This window comes from Microtus oregoni, unplaced genomic scaffold (genome assembly GCF_018167655.1).
Source record: "Microtus oregoni isolate MIOR12 unplaced genomic scaffold, Mior012 000056F_ref0000123, whole genome shotgun sequence".
Taxonomy (NCBI): Eukaryota; Metazoa; Chordata; class Mammalia; order Rodentia; family Cricetidae; genus Microtus; species Microtus oregoni.
In genome coordinates, this window is record NW_024543832.1 from 12,574,786 (window position 1) to 12,602,562 (window position 27,777).

Genomic DNA, 27,777 nt, shown 5'->3' on the forward strand with positions numbered 1-27,777 from the left:
GAAAGAGGGGGAGAGACAGAAGCTGCCTCTTAGAGAGAGAAACGGAAGAGAGTCAGGCTGTAAGCAGGAAGGAAGATCTGCCTGCCTCAGCAGGTGGGGGTGGGGGTGGGCATGGCTTGTCTCCTAAAGGGGCAGAATAGATACCCGGCACACCTATTTTTATGTAGCATGTTGAAATGTATGATACAGCTGTCATAATTATAAATTTCCTTTTACCTTCTAATTTTGTTATCTCTGTCAGTTCTGATCAATTTCTATTGATTTTTCCCCCCATGGATTATAATGTCTTGCTTTTGGATTCTAGTCTTACATATCCTATAAAGATTCCTTAACTTGCAAGATGTATTTAAGATTTGTGAGGCTAGATCAGAGAAATGTGTAGCCTAGGGTAACTTTTTTCATTAGCAGCAAAATGACATTTGGTAGCCAAACAATTCTTTTGTTTGTAGAGAGGATTCCAGTACACTACTTTTCTGCTGGTTTTTCATCCTTTTTGTTTGTTTTGAGACAGGGTCACTCTATGTAACTGTGTAACTCTAGTTGGTCTGGAACTTGGCAGGATGTTCTGTGTTGCATGGGTTGGTCAAAAAAAGAGGTCATTCTGAGGTGAAATTTTAAGGGCTGTGTGGCAGCAGGGAGGTCCAGCCTCCGAAGATCTAAACCCTGAACAGCCAGGCATATTCATGGATTGTTACACAAAGTTGTTTTTTGGTTGAAGTATTTCCTCACAGCAAGGTTCTGTCTAATCTATACCCCTCTGGAGGGAAGCGTCACATGCCCTCAGGACTTTAGTCCTTTCCTGTGTGTCAGTTGTTTTACCTGCTAGTACAAGAACCTTAGGCAAAGTCAGGGGAGGCTGCAATGTCCCTTCAGATAAACAGCTAAGATTCGTGAAGGTCAGAGTACTTCTAGAAAACTGCTGTTCTCTCCGGTGTTTAATCCTAGATGCAGGGAAGCTCTTTATCCTAGTACTACCCCAGATACAGTGACTCTACTAAATTCCTACAACAGGAACTTGCTGTATAGATCAAGCTGGCCTTGAACTCAGAGACCCTCTTGCCTCTGTCATCTGAGTGCTAGTATTAAAACATATACTGTCACCATTCCTGACAGTTTTATTTTTTTTTTTGAGGGCGGGTGTCTTACAGTTATCACTACTGTGATGAAACATCATACCATGACCAAAGCAACTTGGAGGGGTGTTAATTGGCTTATATTTCTATATCACTATTCATCATTGAAGGAAGTCATCACAGGATAAGAACCTGGAGGCAGGAGATGATGCCGGGCAGAGTGCTGTTTCCTGGCTTGCTTGCTCATCATGGCTGCTCAGCCCGTTTTCTTAATAGAACCCAGGACCAGCCCGGGGATGATTCCACCCACAATGGCCTGGGCCCTCCACTATCAATCACTGATTAAGAAAACGCTCTACAGGCTTGCCTACAGCTCAGTCTTATGGAGCATTTTCTCAACTGGAGTTCTCTCCTCTCAGATGGCCCTGGCCTGTGTCAAGTTAGATAAAATTAGACAGCACACAGAGTCCCTGATGAATTCTGTATAGTACGCTCTGGCCTTGAACTTGCCTTGGCTTGGCCTTCAGAGGGCTGAGGCTGCAGGTGAGTACCACCACAGCTGAGAGCTTTATGGGATTTTTACCAGCATCCTTGGTGTCTACTTCCTACAAGCTAGTAACCCCCCTCACCACTGGTGACAATGAAGCATTCATACACATACTGCTGACTTTCCCTGGATTGTGAGGGGAGTTAGCCTTAGTTGAGAACTGTGGTTTTAGATTTGATTTTGCCCCACTGATGATGTGGTATTCTTCTGAAACCCCATGAATTGTGAACTGTTGGTTAGTCTGATTGGAATTGGCTTTTGTGGTTGTTTATATTGGGAATGCTTTTGGATGGTTTCTTTATTTTGACACATGCATGTTCTGATGAGTATTCAAGGGAGACTCTGTGTATCTCTGCAGTTCTCCGTCTGAGTGTTTCTGTGGTATTCAGCCCCACAAATACAGGCTTTTTGATCAGCTCAGCTCAGCTTGTCTTCCAGGCTTCAACTCACCTGGGTTTCTTGTCTTACGCCTCTCCTGGTCTAAAAGCTCTCAAGGTATTAAGCTGAAGTAATATGAGCTACCTCATTTGCTTACTGTCTCTCTGGAATTCAGCTTATAGCCATCATTTTGAATCTTTTTCATGTCTTTTTTTTTTAAGATTTTAAAAAAAAAATTATGTGTACAGTGCTCTGTCTATGTGTGTGCCTGCAGGTCAGAAGAGGGCACCAGATCTCATTACAGATGGTTGTGAGTCACCATGTGGTGGCTGGGAATTGAACCCAGGACCTCTGGAAGAGCAGGCAGTGCTCTTAAACCATTGAGCCATCTCTCCAGCCCCTTTTTCGTGTATTTTTATTTATTATTTGATTACTTCAAATTAGAGGGTAAATTTTTTTCTATTTTTATAACTTGGCCAGAAGCAGCAGTCCTATTGATAGTAATATTAATTATTATTAATAACTGATAGTAATAATTGATGTGAATCAATTATTAGTTAAAGTGGAAAAGCATCCTTGAACATTTACTGACCAAAATTTTTTTATTGATTTGTATAAAACCAATGTCCGTCGTATACTTTGCTCAGTTTTCGTTCCCTGGAATTCCTGTGGTGCAACATGACTATTAAATGGATGCTGAAGCTTGCTATCATTTCTAATATTCCTTCTTACTACATGTTCTCACAGTTGGGGCTAAGTACTGGTTACTGGGACCCTGTAACTATTATGTAGTAGCACACAATTAAAGGACATGCACTGACCTGATGAGGTAGAGCGGTGAAATGTGTCATGCTTTGAAGGCTTTCCCACAACAAGCTCAAAGGCGTCCAGGAGACTTCTGTGTTCTAACTTGTATTTTCTAGTGGCTGAGGCTTGGGCATCAAAGCCAGTTAGCTTGATTGAAGTTGAAAGAACTGGTGAGTTAATATGGGGGAGAAATGTGAAAGAAGAGAATCATTTTGCTCAGAGTATGAGATGAAACTGTACCAAAGAATAATGCTGCGAGGATGGGAGTGACGTGGAACCCGCTGGTGGTGAGCCATGGGAGAGGAGGGAAAGTAGAAGAATCGAGATAAAGCAGAGAATTTTACTTGTGGATGAGGTTTGCTACTTGGTAACTGCTGCTGAGTTTATAGCATGTCTTGTTAGGTATCCAAGTTTGGTGATTTAGTCAGAGCATACTTGGGAGAAAGGAAGATACAGATGTAGCAGAAAGGGCAAAACCATAGTTCAGGGGAATTTTACATATGCTATATGTAACTGCAGCAGACTTAAAATACAAACCCTTTGTAGATGCATACATTGTTAATTTTTTAAGATTGGAAAAAATGTGGATTGATAATGAAATACAGCTTTAAGCTTTCTGAAAATGAGGGTTGCTTTTTTGGTATCAAGACAATATTTAATGATGGACATTTTCATCTTTGGGTGAATTTCATCAAGGGTGTCTCTTATTTCATGAATACTTTTGATGATATGGGTGAGCTCATTGGTTAAAATATCTGTTTTTGTTCAGTGGTATTAAGTCTTTAACAAGTGTTTGTGTGGGAAGGGACGGCTGTGTAGCATCACCTGCCTTTTGCTTTCCTTAACCTAAAGAAGCTGAGAAGTTGTTCTTAGTCTACAATGTATGCTGTAAAGCCAAGATAAACGCTTAAATCAGGAGATCTGAGCATCATCTGGTCGGGAGGTGAAAAAGATGGACTGTCTCATGCATTCTGGAGACCTGTGTCCTGGAGGATATGCATTTGTACTAATGTTTGGTTTTGCTTTTTAAAGCAAATTGTATAATGAACTTTCACAAAAGAAACCTATATCTCCTCAGAACACTTTACTACAACTTTTTTTTAAGCTAGATATTGATTGTATCATTGTTGATTTTTTAAAAAATAACTCCTGGGGGCTGGAGAGGTGGCTCAGAGGTTAAGAGCATTGCCCTCTCTTCCAGAGGTCCTGAGTTCAATTCCCAGCAGTCATCTGTAATGAGATCTGGTGCCCTCTTCTGGTGTGCAGGGATACATGTAGACAGAACATAATAAATCTTTAAAAAAAAAATAACTCCTGTTTTTAAACATTATTCAGAAGGGAATGTAGTGAGCTATTTGAAATTCAGAAAACCCTCAGGCTTTAAAAGTCAGAGAAGTAGGCACATGAGAAGTAGTTTTGGTTTTCTTTTTTCTGTATCGGCCTTTGCTTCCTATGTATCTGATACACTTTATAAACTTGAAGTAGACCCAGGTTTCACAAAGAAAAGGAACATAAATAGTTGAGCAGGATCAAAGTAGCAAAACTTATCAGTACTTTTAAAAACAGTGCATTAAGTAGCCTTTTATAACTATAATCTGAATTTATAGCTGAATAACTTATAATTATAATCTGAATTTTGCTTCATATTTTTGAGTATATTGAAATGACAGTTCTCTTTTAAAACTTTGACCCCTATCTCCCAGAAGTTCCTTTTCAGTTCTGCAGTGGGACTTTCAAGAACTCAAAGGAACTTAGCTCAAATTCATAGCTATTTTAAAATCTTTTTATCTGTTGGCTAAATTATTTTTTTATATAGTAGATTGAAATGTACAAATCTAAAATTTCCTGGAACAATTCTTTTCCACCTCAAGTGGGGAAAATTTTTCCCATGAACATGACAATTTCAGAGATTTAATTTTTTCCATATGTCTTTTATAGATTGCATTTTATAAAAAATATTAAAATGAGATTTTCCTCTTTCCGTTGTTCTCCATGGTAATCTTTTGAAGTAATTGTTGAAATGCTGTGGAAACTCCACCTGTAAAACACCTTTCTCTAAAGTATTAAAACTGCTGGTATAGCTCAGGGTAGATCACTTGCCGTGTCCTGTATGAGTTCAGAGTCAACAACTGCCCTTCATAAAACCAAAACATCTGCCATCAACCTCTTAAAATGATTAGAATGTTAGTCTGAAGTCACTCGTTACTCGTGGAGGCCCAAAAATGTGAGCCTATTTTCACCTTGTCTAAAGGTCAGAGAGTTGAAACTTACTTCTGTTCCTTCAAGTTTATTGTGTTTCTACCTCAAACAAAGGTCCCACCTCGATTTAGACCAGAGAGTTCTGATCTCTCAGGTTATTGTCAACAGGTGTGGCTAATATTTAGACCTTAAACAAAAGTCTAAGGATCCAACTAAGTTCTACTCCCTTAGGGAGGTGATAAACCCGTGGTTTTATCTACAGGGTTTTTTTTTTTTTTTTTTTTTTTTTTGCCTACAGAATGTTTTGGTCTAGGGTGTGAGCGTGGCTCCTCTTGCCCAGCAATCTTCAACTGGTCTGTTCATTTCCTTGTATCATGTTAAAGTTTTTATCTTACTCCTAGTTTTGGGGGTCATGTATTTTAAACAGTTGGAAATTGAAGCAGGTGATTTTCAGCACTCTCTGGAATCCCTCCCTCCCAGTACCATCCTGTCTCTGTTTTATTTCATGTCTCCGTTCTCTTATCTTTCTAATCCCCATGCCCCTACCTTGGTAAGTGGCATTTTTGTTGAAGCTGGTCTCTGACAATTACTGAATAACTTTTGTTTCTTTGGCTGTTGAAGCCAGTGAGGGCAGTATAGGTACTTTATTGTTTTTGATATGCTTGTTTGCATTTGGTCTTTAATGAAGATGTTGGACTACTGTAAAGATTTTATTAAAGTTTTTGTTTTGTTTTCCTGTTTTCTCTTGCCAGGCAGTGGAGGAAGAAATGGCAGGCCCCAGTCAACTCTGCATTCGCCGCTGGACTACCAAGCATGTAGCGGTGTGGCTGAAGGATGAAGGTTTCTTTGAATATGTGGACATTTTATGCAATAAGCACCGACTTGATGGAATCACTTTACTCACACTGACTGAATATGATCTTCGATCTCCTCCTCTGGAAATCAAAGTCCTAGGAGACATTAAAAGGTTAATGCTCTCAGTCAGAAAACTGCAGAAAATCCATGTTGATGTTTTGGAGGAGATGGGATACAACAGTGATAGCCCTATGAGTCCCATGCCTCCGTTCATCAGTGCTCTTCAGAGCGCAGACTGGCTCTGCAATGGAGAGCCCACGCACGACTGCGATGGACCCGTCACTGACTTGAACTCTGATCAGTGCCAGTACATGAATGGCAAAAACAAGCATTCTGTTCGAAGACTGGACCCAGAGTACTGGAAGACCATACTGAGTTGTGTGTACGTTTTTATAGTATTCGGGTTTACATCTTTCATTATGGTTATTGTTCACGAGCGAGTTCCTGACATGCAGACCTATCCACCACTCCCGGATATATTCTTAGACAGGTAGGTTTTGTTTCTAGAGTCACAGCAGTAGCAATGTGGGTAATTACATTGTGATTGTAGCTGGCATTGCCTTGTCTGGTGCCATCAAAGGACATGCTCTGCCAAGCATGGTGGCACATACTTGTACTCTGGGATCTGAAGTAGGTGGACCACGGGCTCAAACTCTGGGCAGTTTATAAAGGATATTATGTTAGGGGGGTGTTTGTAATGGACTCAGCTGCCTTTTTTTTTTCCAGTAGTACAAAATAATTCAGGGATTGATTTTGTTTTTATTACACACTGAATAAAACTAAGCAAATATATATTAAATAAAAAAGAAATAGTTGAGGGCTGAAGAGAGGTCTCAGCAGTTAAGCGCACTCACTGGCTGTTCTTTCAGAGGACCTGTTTTTTTTTTTAATCTTTTTTTTTTTTTTTTACATTTTATTTATTTATTATGTATACAATATTCTGTCTGCGTGTATGTCTGCAGGCCAGAAGAAGGCACCAGACCTCATTCCAGATGGTTGTGAGCCACCATGTGGTTGCCGGGAATTGAACTCAGAACCTTTGGAAGAGCAGGCAATGCTCTTAACCACTGAGCCATCTCTCCAGCCCGAGGACCTGGGTTTGATTCCCAGCACCCACATGGCAGCTCACAGCTGTGTATAAGTACAGTTCTAGGGGACCCAACACCCTCACACAGACATGCATGCAGGTAAAACATCAATTTAAATTTTAAAAAATTAAATAAAAATAAATGTTAAGAAAAGAGCTGGTGGTGTTGCATGTCTTTAATCCCAGTGCTTGTGAGGCAGAAGCAGGCAGATCTCTGAGTTCAAGGCCAGCCTGGTCTATAAAGCGAGTTCCATGACAGCCAGGGCTACAAAGGGAAGCCCTATCTTGAAAAACCAAAAATAAATATTCTAAGGTTATAAAAAACAAGAAAAGAACAGTGAGTAACAACTGTTTTGCTTAAGTGATTTTTTTTTTTTAAAAAAATTAGCAATACCTCCTTGTTTTTCATTGCTGGTGATTGAACCCAGAACCGATTCCATGTTGGGTCAGTGCTCTTCCACCAAGCTATAGCTGTAAGTACCTTGAGGGGACACTGCCTGTTATAGGTAATAGTATTCTGGTTACTACTCAGTCTGCTCACCTCCTACAGTATACCCAATAAACTATTGTTCCTGCTTATTTAAAAAAAAGAAAAAGGAGTGGTAGTAATGGATTTTAAAACATTGAAGAAAATATTCTATGACTATAGGAAACAGACAAGAAATAGTGGGTGTGGGGCTGGAGAGATGGCTCAGTGGTTAAGAGCATTGCCTGTTCTTCCAAATGTCCTGAGTTCAATTCCCAGCAACCACATGGTGGCTCACAACCATCTGTAAAGAGGTCTGGTGCCCTCTTCTGGCCTGCAGACATGCACACAGACAGAATATTGTATGCATAATAAATAAATTTAAAAAAAAAAGAAAAAAAAAGAAATGGTGGGTGTGAAGGGAAGCTATCTGCATCCTTCAGTGTGCATTTGATTCAGGAAAGTTGTTAGTGGATGCTCAGATGCGTTTGATGGAAAGCCGCTGAGCAGCAGCCTGTTTGCGTTATTGAAGCTTCATCTTTCACTTTACTTAATTGCAGAGGAAACGGTGCTTTATAGCGCTGGGACCTGACAGGTCAGATCCAGCACCACAGCAAGCAGACAGACTTCACCTTGATAATAGTCTTGCCCCACAGGAAATTTTAACCTAAGTTTGATCACGAGGAAATAGTCAGACACACAAAAAGGAGCATTTCACACAATAGCTCACTGGAGTCTCCAGAGAAGTCAGTGTTGTAGTTACAACAGGGGATTGTGAGGGAAATTGAAGGGATACACCAAGGTCAGTACATGGTAATTGGATTCTAATCAAGAAAATTTAGTTGCAAAGAGCATTGAGGGGAATTAGAACGTGTGGAGTGGGTGCTGGAGTGGGTGCGCAGTAAACGGGATGCCGACTAGTGCTGCAGTTCTTGGTGCAGCGGTCTGAAGGTCAGCCTTACTCTCTGAGATACGTGTAGTTAGGGAGGAGATATATCTGTAACTTACTTTGGAGGACTCTAAAATGTGTGAAATGAAACAAATATGGCAAAAATATTAAAAATAGATAACTGAAAGATATAAGTGAAGAGTATTAAGTCTTGTTTTTGTAAGCTTTTTAGAAGGATCACGATTTTTTTCAAATAAATAGTGATGATGGGAGGACATGGGGATTGAAGACAATCAGATCTTTGCTGTAAGGTCAATTAAAGATTGCAAAGAAGTGGACATAGGGCTTGACCGCAGGGCAATACTGTAGGATGTTGTACTGGTAGGGATGACCTGGGGTATGTTTGTGTTTGGGTTCTTACATATATTTTTATGTATTATACCTAAAGCATAGAATTCTTGAAATTGAGGGTGTGAAGAGAAATATTAGTAATGACAAAGTTCAGGCTGTAACAGCCAGTGTTGGTTGCTGTGGTAGGGCAAAGAAAGGGCAAGATAATAGGAGAAAAGATAAAAACAGAAGGGAGCAAGAATGCCATTATATACCAGTATAACAGGAGGAGTAATGGGGGAGGGAGGGAGGAAGGAGAATGCCATTATATACCAGTATAACAGGAGGAGTAATGGGGGAGGGAGGGAGGAAGGAGCATGAGTAAGTACCTGGAAACTTTTCTAGAAGAGGTTTTTATTAGCTCTAGAAAATTAGAAGTTTTACAGGAGGAGTATCATCATAATTTTTGTATGGCTATAAGCTTACATTGAGTAAAAGCTAAAACAGCTGTTCTTAATAGTGAATGAGAGACTCATACAGAGAAAGGTGTGTGTGTGTGTATTACTAAAAGATTTAATGTGGGATGAAATAGAGTAAAACTGGGGAGCAGAACTTCAGTACTTAGGTTTACTTTTGGGAAGAAGTGGATTTACCTTTGTATGTGTAGATATATTTCTTGTTGGGAGCAGGGTCTCACTGTTTCCCTAGATGTCCTTGAACTCTTTATGTAGACCGGGCTGGTCTGAAACTTGGAAATCCATCTGCTGATTTTTAACCCCCCGCCCCCCCCGGGCTTTTCAAATATCTCCTGAGAAAGGTAACGTTCTACAGAGCAGTTCTGAGCTTGAAGCATTGTATGAAAAGGGATGCACCTGCTCGTCTTCAGTTCCAGAAAGAACTGTTTTTCTGTTGCAGTGTTCCCAGGATCCCGTGGGCCTTCTCCATGACTGAAGTGTGTGGCATGATTCTTTGCTACATTTGGATCCTGGTTCTTCTTCTTCACAAGCACAGGTATTCCCGATTTCTAAGGACTGTAAACGTCTGACTCATTTCGGGTTGTCAAGCCTGGTTCTTCCCTCTGCATTGCTCTGGAAGATTTCCCTCTGCTCAGTGTGACATAGCTTTTTACAAAAGAAAATTGGGGCTTTGGTTAAGGAAAGTTCTAAGACCAATATATTATTTAATAATATTGTGAATGTTTTTTATAGGGGAAAGGGTAGTCAGCCTTGGGCCAGTCCTTGCTAGTCTAGCCTTCTCCTACTCCTCTTACCTTCTGTTCCTCCTCTTTCTTCTCTTCCTCTCAACTTTCTCCTTTCTTCTTCTTCAAAAACAAACTAGAAATACCACTTCTTTAGAGAGATAGAAAAGCTTCCAAGGACAGTGTTAGGTTAGGTGTTTGATTGGAGGGGGGAAGCCCGTGAAGCAGCTGTTTGCCTGTCCTGCACATCTGAGATGGTGAGGTTGCTCAGTGGGGAGAGTGCTTTCACCACAAAATGCAAAAGGAAGACTTTTTTCTTTCTTTAATCACAAGTAAAAACAGCAGTCGGGTGGTGGTGGCGCACGCCTTTAATCCCAGTACTCGGGAGGCAGAGGCAGGCGGATCTCTGAGTTCAAAGCCAGCCTGTTCTACAAGAGTGAGTTCCAGGCAGCCAGAGCTCTTACACAGAGAAACTTTGAAAAACCAAAAAATAAATAAGTAAATAAATAAACACTGCCGAGAAGGCACAAAAGTAGGAAGACCTTTTTCTGCTTCTTTAATGAGACTCTCTTGATGTCAAAAAAAATAGGAAAGAAAGTCAGGCTTAGTGATGAAGAAAATTATTATAAAACTCTGTGGTTAAGCTGCTGTCCATTGATTTTAGAAGCCTGGAGAGGAATGACTGGGAGTTGTCTTGCAATTGGGGCCCTCTCCTCACCAGAAAGTTCTGTGGTCACCACATACATCCTGAGCTTAGTTATTTTAGTTTTTTGAAGGTGAAAACAAAGGTTGAGGACTGCTATTTTTGTCACATTTTGAGGCCATTTTGCCACATTTCTCATTCTGTCTTGTGTGTACTCCTATTTTAGGATGAAATGGTTTAAAAGCATTATATCACTGCTTTGTGGTTAACTTTGGCTCACAAGACCCTGTGAATTCGAATATATCCACTCTTGAAAATAAGAACAAATTTAACCTTAGAAGAAACTTTGGTAGGTGCCGTGAAGCTTAGTAGTGACCGGGTAAATCCACACAGTGGTGTTTACTTAAAGTGCACAAATCCTGGAGGCAGTGTTTACTTAGATACTTCTCAGATGTCCTCATCGTATGACATTGATGGGGTCCTCAGAAAGGTTGTTGAAGGGGGATTTCCCAAGCTCTATGTAGATGTGTACACTAAAGATTAAAACATTCCTTGCCTTGTGTTCAGAGCTGCTTTTGAGAAGAAGTCCCCCAAACACTTAGTATGTTTAGATTTAGGGCATTTGCAGAAATAATGGTACAAATGATATCACAGTTTATGATTACTCAAATTATGCTTATTCAAAGTTTCTGTTTTAGGTATACTTTATAAAACTTAGTATTACTTTCATATCTTAAGTTTAAGTTAGGGACAGCTTAGAATAACTTCATATAGCCACTCTTATCAACCATTTTAGTGCTGTTAATGAGCAAAAGTAGATTCTTGAGTAATTAACTTTACTCTGCTATAAACAACTTAAGGGGTGGGCCAGGTGACTCTGGTAAAAAGCACTTGCTGCTGTTCACAGCACTGGAGTTCAGTTCCCAGTGCCCACACTGAATGGCTCTCAGCTGCCGGTTGTAGTAATAAGAGCGGCGGGGCTGCGTCCCCAGCACCCCGCCTGCCCAGCTAGCTTATGCCCGAAATAACAACACACAAACTGTATTCATTTAATCACTGCTTGACCCATTTCTATCTAGCCTCTTTTAGGCTAATTCTCACATATTAATTTAGCCCATTTCTAATCATCTGTGTAGCGCCCCTAGGTGCGCTTACCGGGAAGATTCTAGCCTAAGTCCATTCTGGGTCGGAGCTTCATTGCGTGCATCTTCCCTGGAGCGGGGCATGGCGTCTCTCTGAGGCGTCTGCTCCCGAGAGGAGAGCTGTGGAGTCTGAGCTCACTTCCTCTTCCTCCCAGCATTCTGTTCTGTTTTCTCCACCCACTTGTGTTCTAACCTATGAGGGCCAGCCAAGCAGTTTCTTTATTTTTTTAACCAATGACCTTCCTCCATCAGCCGGTAACTCCAGTTCCAGGGAATCCTACACATTTAGCCTCCAAGGACACCTCCACATCCCTGCACACACTCACAGGCACATACACATACCTACACGTAATTAAAAAGTAATAAAATAAACCTTAATAAACCTTTTTTGAATAGTATTAATCCCAAGGCCCCCAGTATTACTTCTGTCTCTTCATTATTGATTCCAATCCCAGCCTTGGCCCCACACAAACACTGACCCATTTGTCTCTATGGTTTTCCTTTTAATACAGAACTCCTAAGAGGGGGTAAGACTTCTGTCCTTCATAAAGACTGGTGGTTTCCCCTTGCATTCTCTCTAGGAGAGTTTGGACTGTTCTCTGATTTCTGCTCTGATCACTCTGTTCACAGGTCAATCCTTCTGCGAAGGCTCTGTAGTCTGATGGGCACTGTATTTTTGCTTCGCTGCTTTACCATGTTTGTGACCTCGCTCTCCGTGCCAGGACAGCACCTGCAGTGCACTGGAAAGGTAGCCTGCTACCTTCTATATGTTCTTTATTGTTGTTTTGGATTAATGACACAATTGTGCAGGAGGACAAAGACTGTGCTTTTCATGTTAGAATGTGCTTTGATGTATTTGCAGTATCAGTAGTAAACTTGACAGAAATGGCTGGGTTAAGTGACCTTCAGCTAGACTTGTCTCCCTGTGATTCCATCAGGGAGAGTAGTTCCATGTTATGGGAAAACAATATTTTGTCTCTATTTTTCTGCTACATTTTCCCTTCCTCACTTTACTTAGCATCTTATTTATAATTTTTTTAGTATGCATTAATTATGTACCATAATGGGTTTCATTATCAGACTGTCATACATATTCACAATGCATTTGGATCACATTCACCCTTGATACACTTTAGATATTCATATGGTGTGTTCTGGTCCTTTATTGCTTCCATTGCTCCTTTTCTCATTTTTAAGATTTATTTATTATGTATAGTGTTCTGCCTGCATGTATACCTGCATGCCACTAGAGGGCACCAGATCTCATTACAGAAGGTTGTGAGCCACCATGTGGATGCTGGGAATTGAACTCAGGACCTCTGGAAGAGCAGGCACTGAGCCATCCCTCCAGCCCCCATCACTCCTTTTCTTTAAACATTTTAAGCATTTTCCAGTTGAAACTAACCTGGTACTCTGTAAACTGTCTAGAATATATGAAATATTGATATTTTTTTCTCTTTGGTTTTGGTGTGTGCTTTATAATTTCCTGTTTTATTACATTGTTGATGTATCCATTTCTGGTTAAATAGAAGACAAATTATGCTGATAGGGAACAAAAAAGGTTTATAGCTGGGCAGTGGTGGCACACGTCTTTAATCCCAGAACTTGGGAGGCAGAGGCAGGCTGATCTTTTGACCAGCCTGATCTACAAAGTGAATTTGAGGACAGCTAGGGCTGTTAGACAGTGAAACCCTGTCTTGAAGAACCAGAAATAAAATAAAAGAAGAATAAAAATAGAAAAATGAATTTAAGCTCAGTGACAGGGTGAGTGTATAATGTCCACAGGGTCCTGAGGTTCAGTCCCTTTCCCATCATCACCCCCACATACACAGGGTGAGTATATAATGTCCACAGGGTCCTGAGGTTCAGTCCCTTTTCCCATCATCACCCACCCACCCCCACATACACTCTTAGTTAATGTTAGTGTATAATGTCCACAGGGGCCTGAGGTTCAGTCCCTTTTCCCATCATCACCCACCCACCCACCCCCACATACACTCTTAGTTAATTTTTAAAAATCAATAAAATAATTTTAAGTGTTGAGGATCTCAGTTAGGCGTAGTTACACATACCTTTAATCTCAGCACTTGGGAGGCAGAGGCTGGCAGATCTGTGTTCAAGCTGAGCTCCAGGACTGTGGGACTCAGGGCTATGTAGAAAGATCCGTTTAAAAGAAACAAGACCAAAACTTGATGGTATCATATGTCCTTGGTACACAAAATTGTGAATAGTTAGATTTAGGCAAAAAAATTAATAGTCTACTTTTCAGACAGGGGACTTAATGGGCATTAACACCTTTGTTATTTCAATGTTTGTAAAACAAAATTAGGTGCCATTGCCTATACTGCAGTAGTAGAAATAGCTGGCAGGCCAATTAGGGAAGGAAGATTAAGCACCCAAAGGAGATAAGAGCTAAAAATGCTGCCCTTACGTGAAGGGCAGCTGAGTTCTCCAGGCATTAGGCATGTGAGGCTGAGCACTGAGAAGGATTGAAAGCAAATATTAAGGTTACAAACTGTTGGGGAGTTTTGTGTTTTTCAATATAGAAAAAAACATTTCTTTTCTCTGTTTTTTTTCCTTTTCCTTTTTCTTTTTGGAAACAGGGTTCTCTGTGTAGCCCTGACTGTCCTGGAACTTGCTCTGTAGACCAGGCTAGCCTCGAATTCACAGATCTGCCGGCCTCTCCTCTGGAGTACAGGGATTAAAGGCATGTGCCATCACCACCTGGCAGAAAAACATCTTTTTATTACAAAGTTGACCGTGTTTCTTGTAAGAAATCAAATTATATATAAATGTATGTTAAAAAAGCAAAAGCTTACATAGAACCCTTTTTGTCCCGACCTATAAGTAAAACTGTTAATATTTGTGCCTACTTGCACAGATCTGGCTTGGAGTTTCTTCTTTCTTTTCTCCCTCCCTTGGAGGCAGAATCTCTCTATGCAACTCTGGATAGCCTAGAACACAGGCTGGCCTGGAACTCACAGAGATTCTTCTGTCTCTGCCTCACAACTGCTAGGATTAGAAGTGTTGGCTACCTCCAGCAGCACAAATCATTTTTATGTAGAGTTTGTATTTACTCCAATAAGTTGACATTGATGGACATCCTTCAACTGAAGGATGAATTTCAAAGGTGGATCTGTAATTTAGGGTTAAGTTACTGCTGTATTATTCTTTATCTTGTATGTCTGGGTAAGGCCTGAGGTTAGTGTCAGGTTCTTTTCTTGATCAATCTCCACCTTATATACTGAGGCATTTCAGCATGCACCAGTTCAGCTAACATCCAGCGACTCTGGGGAATTCTTGTCTCCTCCTCTTCATACTGGGATTACCAATGGGTCATTGTATCCAACTAGCCTTTTAGGTTTTGTCTTGGCATGGGTTCTAGGGATCTGAACTCAAGGCACATTTGCATAGAAGCACTTTACCCATCTCCCCAGTCTCCTTAGTTACTTTTTTTGTAAAGAGCACATAGTAACTTTGTAACCTTTTTTTTTAAAAAACTGATATTTATTGAGCTCTACATTTTTCTCTGCTCCCCTCCCTGACTCTCCCCCTCCCCACTTCAACCCTCCCCCAAGGTCTCCATGCTCCCAATTTACTCAGAAGATCTTGTCTTTTTCTACTTTCTTCTACTTTGCATCTGGATTAGATCTATGTAAGTCTCTCTTAGTGTCCTCATTGCTGTCTAAGTTCTCTTGGATTGTGATTTGTAGACTGGTTTTCTTTGCTTTATGTTTAAAAAGCACCTATGAGTGAATCCATGTGGTAATTGTCTTTCTGTGTCTGGGTTACCTCACTCAAAATAATGTTTTCTAGCTCCATCCATTTTCCTGCAAAATTCAAGATGTCCTTTTTTTCTGCTGTGTAGTATTCCATTGTGTAAATGTACCACATTTTCCTTATCCGTTCTTCGGTCGAGGGGCATTTAGGTTGTTTCCAGGTTCTGGCTCTGACAAACAAAGCTGCTATGAACATAGTTGAGCACATGTCCTTGTGGCACGATTGAGCATCCTTTGGATATATACCCAAAAGTGGTATTACTGAGTCTTGAGGAAGGTTGTTTCCTAATTTTCTGAGAAATCACCACACTGACATCCAAAGGGGCTGTACCAGCTTGCATTCCCACCAGCAATGCAGAAGTGTTCCCTTTTCCCCACAACCTCTCCAGCATAAGTTGTCATCAGTGTTTTTTATCTTGGCCATCGTTACAGGTGTAAGATGGAATCTCAGAGTTATATATATATAAATAAATATATATATAAATAAATATATATTTATTTATTTATTTATTTTGGTTTTTCGAGACAGGGTTTCTCTGTGGTTTTGGAGCCTGTCCTGGAACTAGCTCTTGTAGATCAGGCTGGTCTCGAACTCACAGAGATCCGCCTGCCTCTGCCTCCCAAGTGCTGGGATTAAAGGCGTGCGCCACCACCGCCCGGCCTCAGAGTTGTTCTGATTTGCATTTCTCTGATGACTAAGGATATCGAACATTATCTTTCAGCCATTTTAGATTCCTCTGTTGAGAGTTCTCTGTTTAGGTCTTACTCCATTTTTTTTATTGGATTATGTGATCTTTTTGTGTCCAATTTCTTGAGTTCTTTGAATATTTTGGAGCTCAGACCTCTGTCTGATCTGGGTCTTCTATTCAGTTCCATTGGTCCTCCTGTCTGTTCTTATGCCAATACCAGGCTGTTTTCAGTACTGTAGTAGAGTTTGAAGTCAGTGATTGTGATGCCTCCAGTAGTTCTTTTATTGTATATGATTATTTTGGCTATCCTGGGTTTTTTGCTTTTCCATATGAAGTTGGGTACCATTCTTTCGAGGTCTTTGAAGAATTTTGCTGGGCGTTGCATTGAATCTGTAGATTGCCTTTGGTAACTTTGTACTTTTTAAGTATCCTTTCTTTCTGAAGCAGTGCAATGAACATTATCCATGTTTGCTTTTGGTTTCCAGATATCACTCAAAAATATTCATCAAAAATATTTTAAATTTAGGGGGTGTTGCCTGGTGATGTTGGTGCATGCCTTTAATCCTAGCACTCAGGAGGCAGAGGCAGGTGGATATCTGGGTTAGAGGCCAGCCTGATCTACAGAGGGAGTTCCAGGACAGGCTCCAAAGCTACAGAGAAACTTTGTCTCAAAAAAACAAAAGGAAAAAAATATTAAAGAGAGTGTGTGTGTGCACATATGCAAGTGCAGGCGTACACCTGCCTCAGCATGAGTGTGTGGTTCAGAGGACAGCTCTCGAGAGCCACTTCTCTCCTGCTGCTTGGTGAGACCCAGAAATTGAACTCCAGTCATTGGGCCTGCCCAGGAGTGCCTCTACACACTGAACCTTCTAGCTAGACCCACTCAGGCCTTTACTTATCAGAGCAAAACTGCACTGAAACAGTCATCAGTAACTGGACGTGGCAGTTCGTACCTATAATCCCAGCACTCAGAAGGCTGTGTGTGGCAAATTCAAGAACAGCTGAACCACGTAGTGCACTGATTTTCAACCTGTAGCGCATAATCTGTTTGACCCTTTTGCAGGTTGAACAACCCTTTTATAGTGCTCACATAACAGATATCCTGCATATCAATTATTTACATTACAGTTTATAACTAGCAAAATTACGGTTATGAGGTGGCAATGAAAATAATTTTATGGTTGGAGTCACCTCAACATGAGGAACTGTTAAAAGGTCGCATCATTAGGAAGGTTGAGAACCACTGCCATAGTGAATCCCACAAAGACCAGAGGTGTTGGATTTCTTGGAGCTGCAGTTGGGAGCCATCATTCATGGGTGCTGGGAAGTGATTAGGGTCCTTTGAAAGAACAGTACATATTCTTAATCACAGAGCCCTCTCCCTAAGTCCCAGCAGACTAAACTGAGTCACCTATCCCAGTGTACCAGTTAAGTGATAGAAGACAGAGAGATTCAGTCATTGTGGCCACTTGGGAAAGAGGAGCAGACAGAGGAGTCCAGTGACCTCCAAAATCAGTACTGATAACAACTTTAGGTTTAAGTAGAGGAGAAGTTGGAGTGAGAGCAAGAAGTACACGTAATAAGGCCTCCTTGGTCTAAGTGTGGTCTGGTTGGTACCTCAGTTCTTGTTATTGCCTGAGGGAAAAAGCCAGTTCCCATGAGGTGACTAGTCTTGCTTGAGGGTGATCTCATGATGGGGTGACCTGTCAGTGAGGCTCCAATGGACTGCAAATTTCGGGCCGTGGGTCTGGAAGGGATACTGAGATGGCTTACAGTAAAGCATCTCAGTTCTCATCCTTAGCTTTCTTTGTACCATCATTTTAGCTTTGAAGGGAGAGAAAATAAACTGAGTAGAGCCATGTCTAACATGCCTTTGAGCAGAGTTAAGCTTGCGACTCATCCACAGGAAGTGAGGTAGATGCTCAATTCGAGCTTTTGTCCTGCTTTGAGCCTCCTTGTGCTGCTGAGGAGTCCTTGACCTTCAACGAGAAGATCCTCTAGCTGTTTTAGAACAGCTGCATGGTTCCGAGTTGCGTGATGTAACTGTCACAGCAGTTGTGAGCAGTCTCTGGAAGTGATGACAATACCGCATTTGACTGGAGGTGGAGGCTGGGTTTTCATTCCTACAGCATGCCACTTTGTTCACTTTTCGTTTATATAAGAACCTAATCTCCTGAAATTATACCATATGTGGTTTGACGTGAAGGCAAAAACATTTTCCCCCGAAAGTATAGTAATTGATTAGGAACAAACTGTAATGAAGTTGTGTGCTTTCCCTCTGAAAGTTTGACAGTTTTAGTCTCAATAGATTACTAGAAGAAAAGGCATACAAATTTGATAATACCTCCAGAGCCATGTACAAAGTAGGGGAATCTGCCAGAGTGTTGAAATTTGTTTTTCATTATATAAAGGAATAAGAGACAGGAGGCTTCTGGAGGTGTGGCAAGTTCAGGAGAGGACCTCCTTGGCCATGAATGGCAGCCTTATTATCCAGACAAGATTTTTCAGGTAACAACACATGGACACATGTGTCATCTCTGTCTAGGCTGGAGGATTCAGACCCTCAGTCTCTGCCTCCTGCTAAAGGCAGATCTGGAGATCTCAAAGAATGCTTTTGTGTTTGCATCTTTTGCTTAATTAGCTAATGTAGATAGATGCTTCTTTTTATACACGGAGGGATTTTTTTTAATATTTATTTATTATGTATACAATATTCTGTCTGTGTGTATGCCTGTGGGCCAGAAGAGGGTTCCAGACCTCATTACAGATGGTTGTGAGCCACCATGTGGTTGCTGGGAATTGAACTCAGGACCTTTGGAAGAGCAGGCAATGCTCTTAACTGCTGAGCCATCTCTCCAGCCCACACGGAGGGATTTTTAAAGCCCTTACTGAGTGCAGTTTTCTGAACAGCCAGATCCAAAGATATCAAAGGAATATATTTAAGGTGGAACATAACATAAGCTTGTTATGCAGATAAAAGAATTTCCTGTGCTTGAAGGGAACTATCAGGGGACAGCCACTGAAGAGAAGGCTGGATCTTTGTGCACGTAGCTGCAGCTTGTGCTACAAGAAGAAATTAGACGTCACTCTCCACTGTGGACAGTCCTCTTTCTGTTTCTGGTGACTTTTCTTTATTATAGTTATGTATGGCTATTTCCATCCAAATCTGCCCTAAATGCTGCTAATTGCTTTGAAGCATAATGCAGCCTGCCTATTGACCTACATTACTTATAGCAGTCTCAAAAGTAGAGTGTTATGGGGATAATAACCAGAGTCAAATCCCTTACAGTGAGATCCATAGGCCTATATTATTATTATTGACCTACATTATTTATAGCAGTCTCAGAGTAGAGTGTTATGGGGATAATAACCAGAGCCAAATCCGTTACAGTGAGATCCACGGGCATTTCATTTTTGATAAATTAATGGTTTAAAATCATAAAACCAAGATTGGTTTTGAAATTTAGCAGCACAAAGCTAATTTGCATATCTTGTCATCCAGACAGTTTTTCTGTGGCATGATTTCTAATGGGTCTTAATAGTCAGATATTAGTGAGTAAAAGCTGAAAGATCAGAGAAGCAGATCAGCCAGCCACTAGTCCTTACCTCTACAAATCCTCAGACCAAATGGGGTATCCTGTCTCAACAAGTCCTCAGGCTGAATGCTTTGAACTCCTGTCTCCTCCCACCTTATATTGCTCTCTCCACCCAACCATATCATTCCTGTCTCCACCTCCTTAGTACTGGGATTAAAGACGTGTGCTCCCAAGTGCTGGGGTCAAAGGCTCTGTTTCTCTTTTAGACTGATTCAATCTCATGTAGCCCAGGGTGGCTTTGAACTCAAGAGATCCACTCTGTCTCCTGAGTGCTGGAATTAAGGTGTGTGCCACTACTGCCTGGCCTCTATGGCTAACTAGTGTGACTAGCTCCACACTCTTATCTTCAGGCAAGCTTTATTTGTTAAAGCACAAACAAAATATTACCACATTTCTCTTTTTTGTAAATAAAAAATTATAAAAAATAAAATAAGGCTATAACTAATGTAAGAAAACGATATATAATAAGTACCCAACGATATATATATGGGCACTAAGTACATCAACAATGTCTAGTCCATTTGCATCTGACAAATTCAAAGAAAATACTCTGTTGTCTATCCTACTGAGTCAAATTTTATACCTAATTTTCCATTCTAACTTGCATTACCAACCCAAAGTTATCTTTTTATGTCTCTCAACCTACACACTTTACATTTCCTTAGTGATTTTCTTTTCTGAGTCTAGTAAACAAGGAGACTGTAGCTGTCGTGTGTTTAGTCCCTCAGAGACCCAAGAAGAAAACATTAGCCAAGTAAAGCAGGAAGTGCGAGCAAGCAACTTCCAAAAAAATGTGAGAAATGACAGAAACAGCTGGCTGCCTGGACAGTTACCCAAGGTTCCTCTGTAATGTTGGGGCATCCATCTTTGGCCTATAGGCCTAGAATATTTGACAGACTTTTCTATGAAGCATGATTTTTTGAAGGATTGTCCTACCTTGTCTTGGCAAAATTCAGCAGTCCTTTTTTTGTGTCCTGCTTTTCCAATTTAGACAGCATACTGCCAGTAGTCAAGGCAAGGACACTTTCTTGCCCAGTGGCTTACTTTTGCTACAAAGAAAGCAAATGCCCTATGGAGTTTTTGATGACCATCATCTTTTCTGAGGTACATTTGTGCTGCCAGGAGCAGACATGACTCGTGATCATAAAAAAAGAACCTGTGTTATTAAAACTTCTTAAATGCCATATTCTGCAGATCTCTGAAGTGTTTGAAGATGACCTGTCTATCTAAAGTATATGTTTGACCTTGAAAACATACCTAATATGACTACAAGTTCAGTTGTAATAAGTGATTGACTACTACTGACCAATATTTGTTATTGTCCTAAATAGTAATAATAACTTTCAAGGGCTAAAACTTTGCATTACATTGTTAAATGAGTTGCATAGGTACAATACCTTAAACAATATTAGAAATGTATATACAGGGTCATCTTCTTTCCTTCCTGTAACTGTTTCTTCCTCTTGAGACCTGTGACTCAGCCCTAACTTCAAAGCCGCAGCTGTTATACCAGATCGACAGACAATTCAAGATATCAGCCTAAATGAGGAAAATAGAACACATTCTTCTGTCACCCTCTTGATTTTACTTTTATGTACCCTACCGAGATCATTGTTTTCAGTGATAGGGCAGAAGAATTTAAGAAACTGAACTGCCAAGTGATTGGAGCTTCTGTGGATTCTCACTTCTGTCATCTGGCATGGATTAATACACCCAAAAACAAGGAGGATTGGGACCTATGAACATTTCCTTTGGTATCAGATCCCAAGCACACCATTGCTCAGGATTATGGAGTCTTAAAGGCTGATGAAGGTATCTCTTTCAGGGGCCTCTTTATTATTGATGATAAAGGTACCCTTCGACAGATCACTGTAAATGATCTTCCTGTTGGCTGCTCTGTAGATGAGATTCTGAGACTAGTCCAGGCCTTCCAGTTCACTGACAAACATGGCGAAGTGTGCCCAGCTGGCTGGAAACCTGGCAGTGATACCCTTGAGCCTGGTGTCCAAAAGAACAAATACTATTTCTCTAAGCAGAAGTAAATACTGGATCATTTTTCTGCCAGGCTGCGCTGGGCAGCCAGAAGAAAATTTCTTGTACTCTATTCGTGCTTAAACACAAAACTTGGTGTGATCTAAGACATCCCTTTCCTACAGTGCTGGAGGGTTAGCCTTTCTTTCACTGTTGGGAATAGCACAAAGAAACCCTGTCTCGAAAAAACAAAAATAAAATAAAGATTTTAATATAGATTTAAGCATAGGCATTGTGGGATAAAAATAAGCAAATAAATTAAAATAAAATTTAGGGGTATTCTTGTAACCTTGGCTGGCCTATGTCTTTGAGAATATAGCCTTGGACTCTTGATCCTCCTGCCTCTGACTATGAAGTGTTGGGTTATGGACATGTCACATCATTCTTGACTTTGACCTTTTCACTTTCCACTTTTTGCTTTTGTTGTCTTGAGATGTGCTCTCTCTATGCCCCTGGCTGTCCTGAAACTCAGTATGTAGACCAGCCTGTGCTCAAGCCCCTTCAGCATATGTTGCATGCCCAGCTGGATGTTTTCACTCTCGAGGACTCTACTAGAAAGGAGCTCGAATTACTGTGATCTCACTTAATTAGCAGCATTTTCTGAGGCTAGGAAAGCTTTTGGTCACTCTGGACCCACTTTGAATTAATTGGGTTTGCCTTTGCCTGAATGAATCATTCCTCACGAATTCCCTTCCCATAATGGATCTGGGGAATCTTGGAACCTCTCTAAGCATTTGAAGAACTAATTCAAAGATTTCTTTATAGATATATGGAAGTGTGTGGGAGAAACTACACCGGGCATTTGCCATTTGGAGCGGCTTTGGTATGACCCTGACTGGTGTCCACACTTGTGGAGATTACATGTTCAGTGGCCACACAGTTGTTCTAACCATGCTGAATTTTTTTGTCACGGAATGTAAGTATGTCTTCAATGCTTCTGTACATATCAGACAGCTGGTTGCAGAGGAGGAAATGGGGAGGATGTTAAGTCCTAGGAAGAATAAATAGGCAGTTGGGCTGGGGTTGGCAGTTACTTGGTGGAGTGCTGGTCTGTCATGCATGATCCTCAGCACCGCATAAAAACATGTGATGGCACATGCCTGTCGTCCCAGAAGTTCCAGTTCATCCTCAGCTACACAAGCAGTTCAGGGCAGCCTGAACCACATGAGACAGGGCTGGGGGCACATAGCAGATTGGGGAGCAACAGCTTGTAGCCTACCCTGAGAAGCATGTGACCAAGAAGCTTTGGAAGAAATGTGTTTTTAAATGATCCTTCTGTCCTTCTCCTAGATACACCAAGAAGCTGGAATTTCTTGCATACTCTGTCCTGGGTTCTCAACCTCTTTGGAATCTTCTTCATCTTGGCTGCCCACGAACATTATTCCATTGATGTGTTTATTGCCTTTTATATCACAACGAGACTCTTTTTGTACTACCATACTCTGGCCAATACCAGAGCGTATCATCAGAGTAGGAGAGCAAGAATTTGGTTTCCTATGTTTTCTTTCTTTGAATGCAATGTTAATGGCACAGTACCTAATGAATATTGTTGGCCTTTTTCTAAACCGGCAATAATGAAAAGACTAATTGGATGAAGACGTATCTCTGTAATGAGTTTGTTGTTAAATATACAGTAGTTACGGAATGAAAATGAGTAACTTTGCTTTGTCCCAGGTTGTTCCTGGATATGTTGCATTTTTGGCTTATATGTTGACAGATTTCCCGTTCTGAGCAAGTCTGTGACTATAAAACTCAAGAAAGAGCAACCAAGACTCCTCACCTAGCTGTTTAAACAAAGAGCTCCAGGAGGGATTTCCTGCCCCTCCTTCTTTGCAGGAAGACCCAGTGTGTGGGTGATGTGTATGCTGAGTGTTTGCTTACTGAGCTCAAACACATCAGCTTGGGCTGGTTGATGGATTTTTATTGATTTTCAGTAGGACTCAAGTCAAATATTTTTTGAAGCTCTTTCCCCCTAGTGGGTGAACCAGTCTCACTTCTTCCTTGAGCTAATCTGTGTCTGTCTGGAAAGTGATTGTCTTACTGGTAAACATGTTTTGCCCTTTGAACCATTTTTAAGAAAAGCGTATTGAACACAGCAATTGGTGTGAAACAAGAAGAGAATGCAAGGGGCCACGTGTGTGGTGGTGACATGCTGGTCAGGTGTCATTGGCCTTCCCACCGATGCAAATGTGGGGTCAGCATTTTCACCATAGGTGCAGTTCCTGTTTTGTTTTAAAGCTTCAGTGTGAACAATAGGAAGGACTCATGAGGGAAACAGCCGCCTTCGTAATAGTAAAGTGGGGTCATTTTAGTGCTGTAAGTGTCTGGAGTAAATTTGTGTTACAGGGCAGATGACAGCCCAGTATATGCTTTTCTTAATGATGTGACTTAGTGAGACAAGTAAGAGGGTTTTACCAGATGTTGAAGTTCTTATGTCAGTAAATAAGTAAATGTGCATGCAAAGAAGTCTTTCTTCTAGTGAAAAAATTCTGCAGGTTGTAGGCATAGTGTTAGCGCTGTGGGGATTTTTGTTTTATTTTCCTGAAATATCTCAGTTTTGACTGTTGAAAGTAAACAGTCTGAGACATATTTGGACACTAAAAGCTTGTTGCTTTTTATCTTAAAAATAATTGTGTACATACATTCTTTCTATAGTTTTAATTTGGCAGTCAAGAACTAAAACGAATTAGCTCTGTTTGCATTAGAAAATTACCTTCGGTGATTAATTTTACCTCTGATACCATCTGTCACTTTAGCTTTGACCTTAACCTGGTTGTAGAATTGGAAATTGACTTTCAACGTAAACAAGTGGGATACTAATTGTGTGGTTTTTACATTCCATTTCAATACACGGACTTTGAGGAGGTGCTGGCATGCTGAGGTCACAGTTAGACCACAGCAGACATCTGTTTCTTCTCTGTGTGGATGAAATATTCATTATTGCAATTGGAGTCATAGTCCCACCCTCTCTGAAGCTACCTGGGTGAATCAGGCAGGAAAGGGATATTAGGCAGGCAGGTTTCAGCCCGCGCTGCACAACCACGCTCCGGGTCTGCTGGAGAGAGCACTCGTTTATGACTTGAGAAAAGATGTGAGGCGACTCAAGTTTGATTATGTTTTTAAATCTTATACTGCAGAATCTTACAGTGTTTTAAATTGCTGATTCTGTTACAAGCCAGGGTCAAAAATGCCAATATCTCATGTAAAGAGATTACATAATCACGGGGTAAAGGTTTTCCGTGCATGTTTAAGTGGTTTGACTTGTGGTCAGAGGCCATTACTGCCACCCTCTCACCCCCATCCCCTGACATAGCATGTCAAACCCAACTTAGCTAGGGGAGCTAGGGTTGGCTTTCGGAGACTATTCCAGAAACACGTGTCAACATGAATTTTAAAATGTTAACTATATTCATGGTAAATGTCTTAACATCAGGCTTCTCTCCTCATATGGATTATTGTAGAACAAAATACAAAAGTAAATGCAGATAGCTTTGCTGCGCTATTGCAGCCCGCAGTGTCCTTGTGAGTGGCCTCACGGTCACTCCCAATGTTTGAGGAAAGGTAGGCTAGATAGTAAGCTGTTAACTATTATAAGAGCATTTACATGAGGTAATCATCTTCGGGTCTCAGTTAGTTTTCAGTTTTTGTCTTTGCACGTTTTCTCTTGTTGAAATCTTAACTGTAGAGAAAATAGAGTTTATGTTTACATTCTGGGCAGGATGTGGCTGGATGGAGAGGCTCCATGCCTTTGAATCTTGTAGTTGATTCTGCAGTTGTACGAGCATTTCATCGTTAACAACTTAGTACAGAAGGAAGGAAAGGTTTTGAGTTTGGGGATTCCAACTAGGTGTACTGTAAGAAGACCTTGATGGATTGCCTATGTTCTAGAAACAGTGTTGTTGCCCTCCCTGTGGTGCTAAACCTAGGGCTGTGTGTGCCCGGCAAGGGCTCAGCTAGCTATTGATCTACATCCTCAGCTCTGTTTTACGGGGCAAGGCAGGGCATCTTATTGAAAGGGAGCTGGTAGGAAAGGAATGAGGCAGAAACCTTTTTTGTCTGGGTTGTACTTCCCAATAGGCTGTCCTCCAGTCCTGTCTGACCAGACTTGCTATGACAAAAATACTTTTAATCATGCTGGTTCTAAATGTTAATGATCTTCCAAATCGAAAGCAATAGGCTACGTCTTAGAATCAGTCAATTTAACAAACTAGAAAAACCACTGCCAAGAGCTTACCATCGGCACTGTGAGTGACGGCCCTCCTGCCTGCCCGTTAGGGCCGAGAGCTGGCAGAGATGAGAGGAGCAGATCCTCTTACAGCAGAGAGGAAGCAGCCTGTTTTAGGAACGTGTGCAAAACTTGTCTTCCCCACCCCCCTTTTTTTTTTAATTTTTTAAGTTATTTTTTGTTTTTGAGGCAGGGCTTCTCTGTATTGCCTGGGCTGTCCTGGAATTCAGTCTGTAGATTAGGGTAGCCTCAAACTCAGGGATCCACCTGTCTTTACCTCCCGTGCTCGGATTAAGTTCAAATTCATGACAAAAACCTGCATTGATCATATTTAGCAAAAAGCAGTTTTATCACTTAAAGATTCTAGAGCTAAAATCCTTAAGAATGTTTATGGTGTTCTTGACTTAAATTCCCTGATTTAATACACTTAATTATTTGATAGTCTTTTGTAGAAAGAGATCCCATAGTCAAAGCAGTGAAAGCACCTGTCAGCCCGCTAAGGTTCTCAGCCCTTGGAGACAAGAGCACTCCTTAGAATAGTTTATTTGCGGGGCTGGAGAGATGGCTCAGAGGTTAAGAGCATTGCCTGCTCTTCCAAAGGTCCTGAGTTCAATTCCCAGCAACCACATGGTGGCTCACAACCATCGGTAACGGGGTCTGGTGCCCTCTCCTGGCCTGCAGGCATACACACAGACAGAATATTGTATACATAATAAATAATAAATAAATATTAAAAAAAACAAAAACAAACCCTGATTTCATGAGAAGATGCAACCTGTTCAAGTCCTACACTCTGCAAAGCAGCACTCCAGGGCTGTCCCACTAGATCCAGGGCCCTCGGTGCTCCAGGGTTGTCCCATTAGATTCAGGCATCCCTAAGACCCCTGAGCATTGCTTTAAAAAAAAAAAAAAAAGAATAGTTTATTTGCTTTTCTTCATCCAGTGTGAAAGCCGCCAAAGCATGTCAGTTTAATGACAACTTTACACGGTTTAGACAGCTGCTGTTTATTCGGAGCCGAGCTTGGCCTCGGTCATCCCCACCCTGTACCTCTGCGGCTGGGGATTGGTGAATCCCATTAGTGCTCAGAGAGCTTCAGCCAACCGACCGGTGGGAAGATTCTGTTTGTCTCTCCTCACAGAGCTGTAAACGGCTGGAAGTGTTGTAGAAGGGCTTGTTGGGTCACCTGTCAGTTCACATAACTAATGTTGTTATCCAGTCCAGTCAGTACAAATGCCTGTGAACTCTAAGCTATTCCCCAGCTACACTAGGTTGTTCTGAGGATACGTTGTTCTACTGTGTTAATCAAAGGCCTCTAGTGTGTGTCTCCTGTCTCGGCAGAAGGAAGCTTTGTGCTTCGACAGGAGAAGGAATATTATGAAGTTGCTTGTTTTCTTCATTGTTATTTCACATCTCTTTTAATCTGAGCTACTGGATTATCTGAAAAACTAAAAAGCCTGTTGTTATTAACATCTTTAAAATGTTTAATTTTAATAATTTTTCATTGAAGAATTCGTGAATTGTTAGGATAATGAAAGTTTCTGATATGGAACAAAGGAGGTGAACCTAACTCAGTAAAGAAGCAGTTTGTGTGGACTAAGCTGGGCGTGTCTCCCTTTCCACAGAAAAACTAGTGTTACTTGAAGATATGAAAGTTCCTGTGGTAGCCATACCTTGAAGCACAGTGTTGTATATAAGTAAATATCTGATTCTAAATTAAATCCAGATTTAACTAATATATTATTTTATATCTTTGTTGTATTAAAATGTTTTAAAACACTAAAAATAAAACGTTTGAAAGTTGACTTGCAGCTTATTTAGATATCCTGCACTGTTAATATAGTG

The 27,777-nt window shown here is 40.9% G+C and overlaps 1 protein-coding gene and 1 pseudogene across 3 annotated transcripts in view; both read left to right on the plus strand.

The window, feature by feature from the left end:
* The window catches only part of LOC121438598 (sphingomyelin synthase-related protein 1), a 50,025-nt gene extending 22,288 nt beyond the window's left edge, over nucleotides 1-27,737 (plus strand). For 2 of the 3 annotated variants that reach the window (XM_041638889.1, XM_041638891.1), the window contains exons 2-6: nucleotides 5,757-6,349; nucleotides 9,547-9,642; nucleotides 12,245-12,362; nucleotides 22,475-22,625; nucleotides 23,000-27,737. In XM_041638889.1, the coding sequence (XP_041494823.1) occupies nucleotides 5,757-6,349; nucleotides 9,547-9,642; nucleotides 12,245-12,362; nucleotides 22,475-22,625; nucleotides 23,000-23,304 (1,263 nt within the window). In that variant the 3' untranslated portion in view covers nucleotides 23,305-27,737. The remainder of the gene's footprint in view (nucleotides 1-5,756; nucleotides 6,350-9,546; nucleotides 9,643-12,244; nucleotides 12,363-22,474; nucleotides 22,626-22,999) is intronic. The other variant, XM_041638890.1, reaches the window with a different exon arrangement.
* Nucleotides 18,553-21,720, plus strand: LOC121438457 (annotated as a pseudogene).
* Nucleotides 27,738-27,777: the final 40 nt, after the last annotated feature.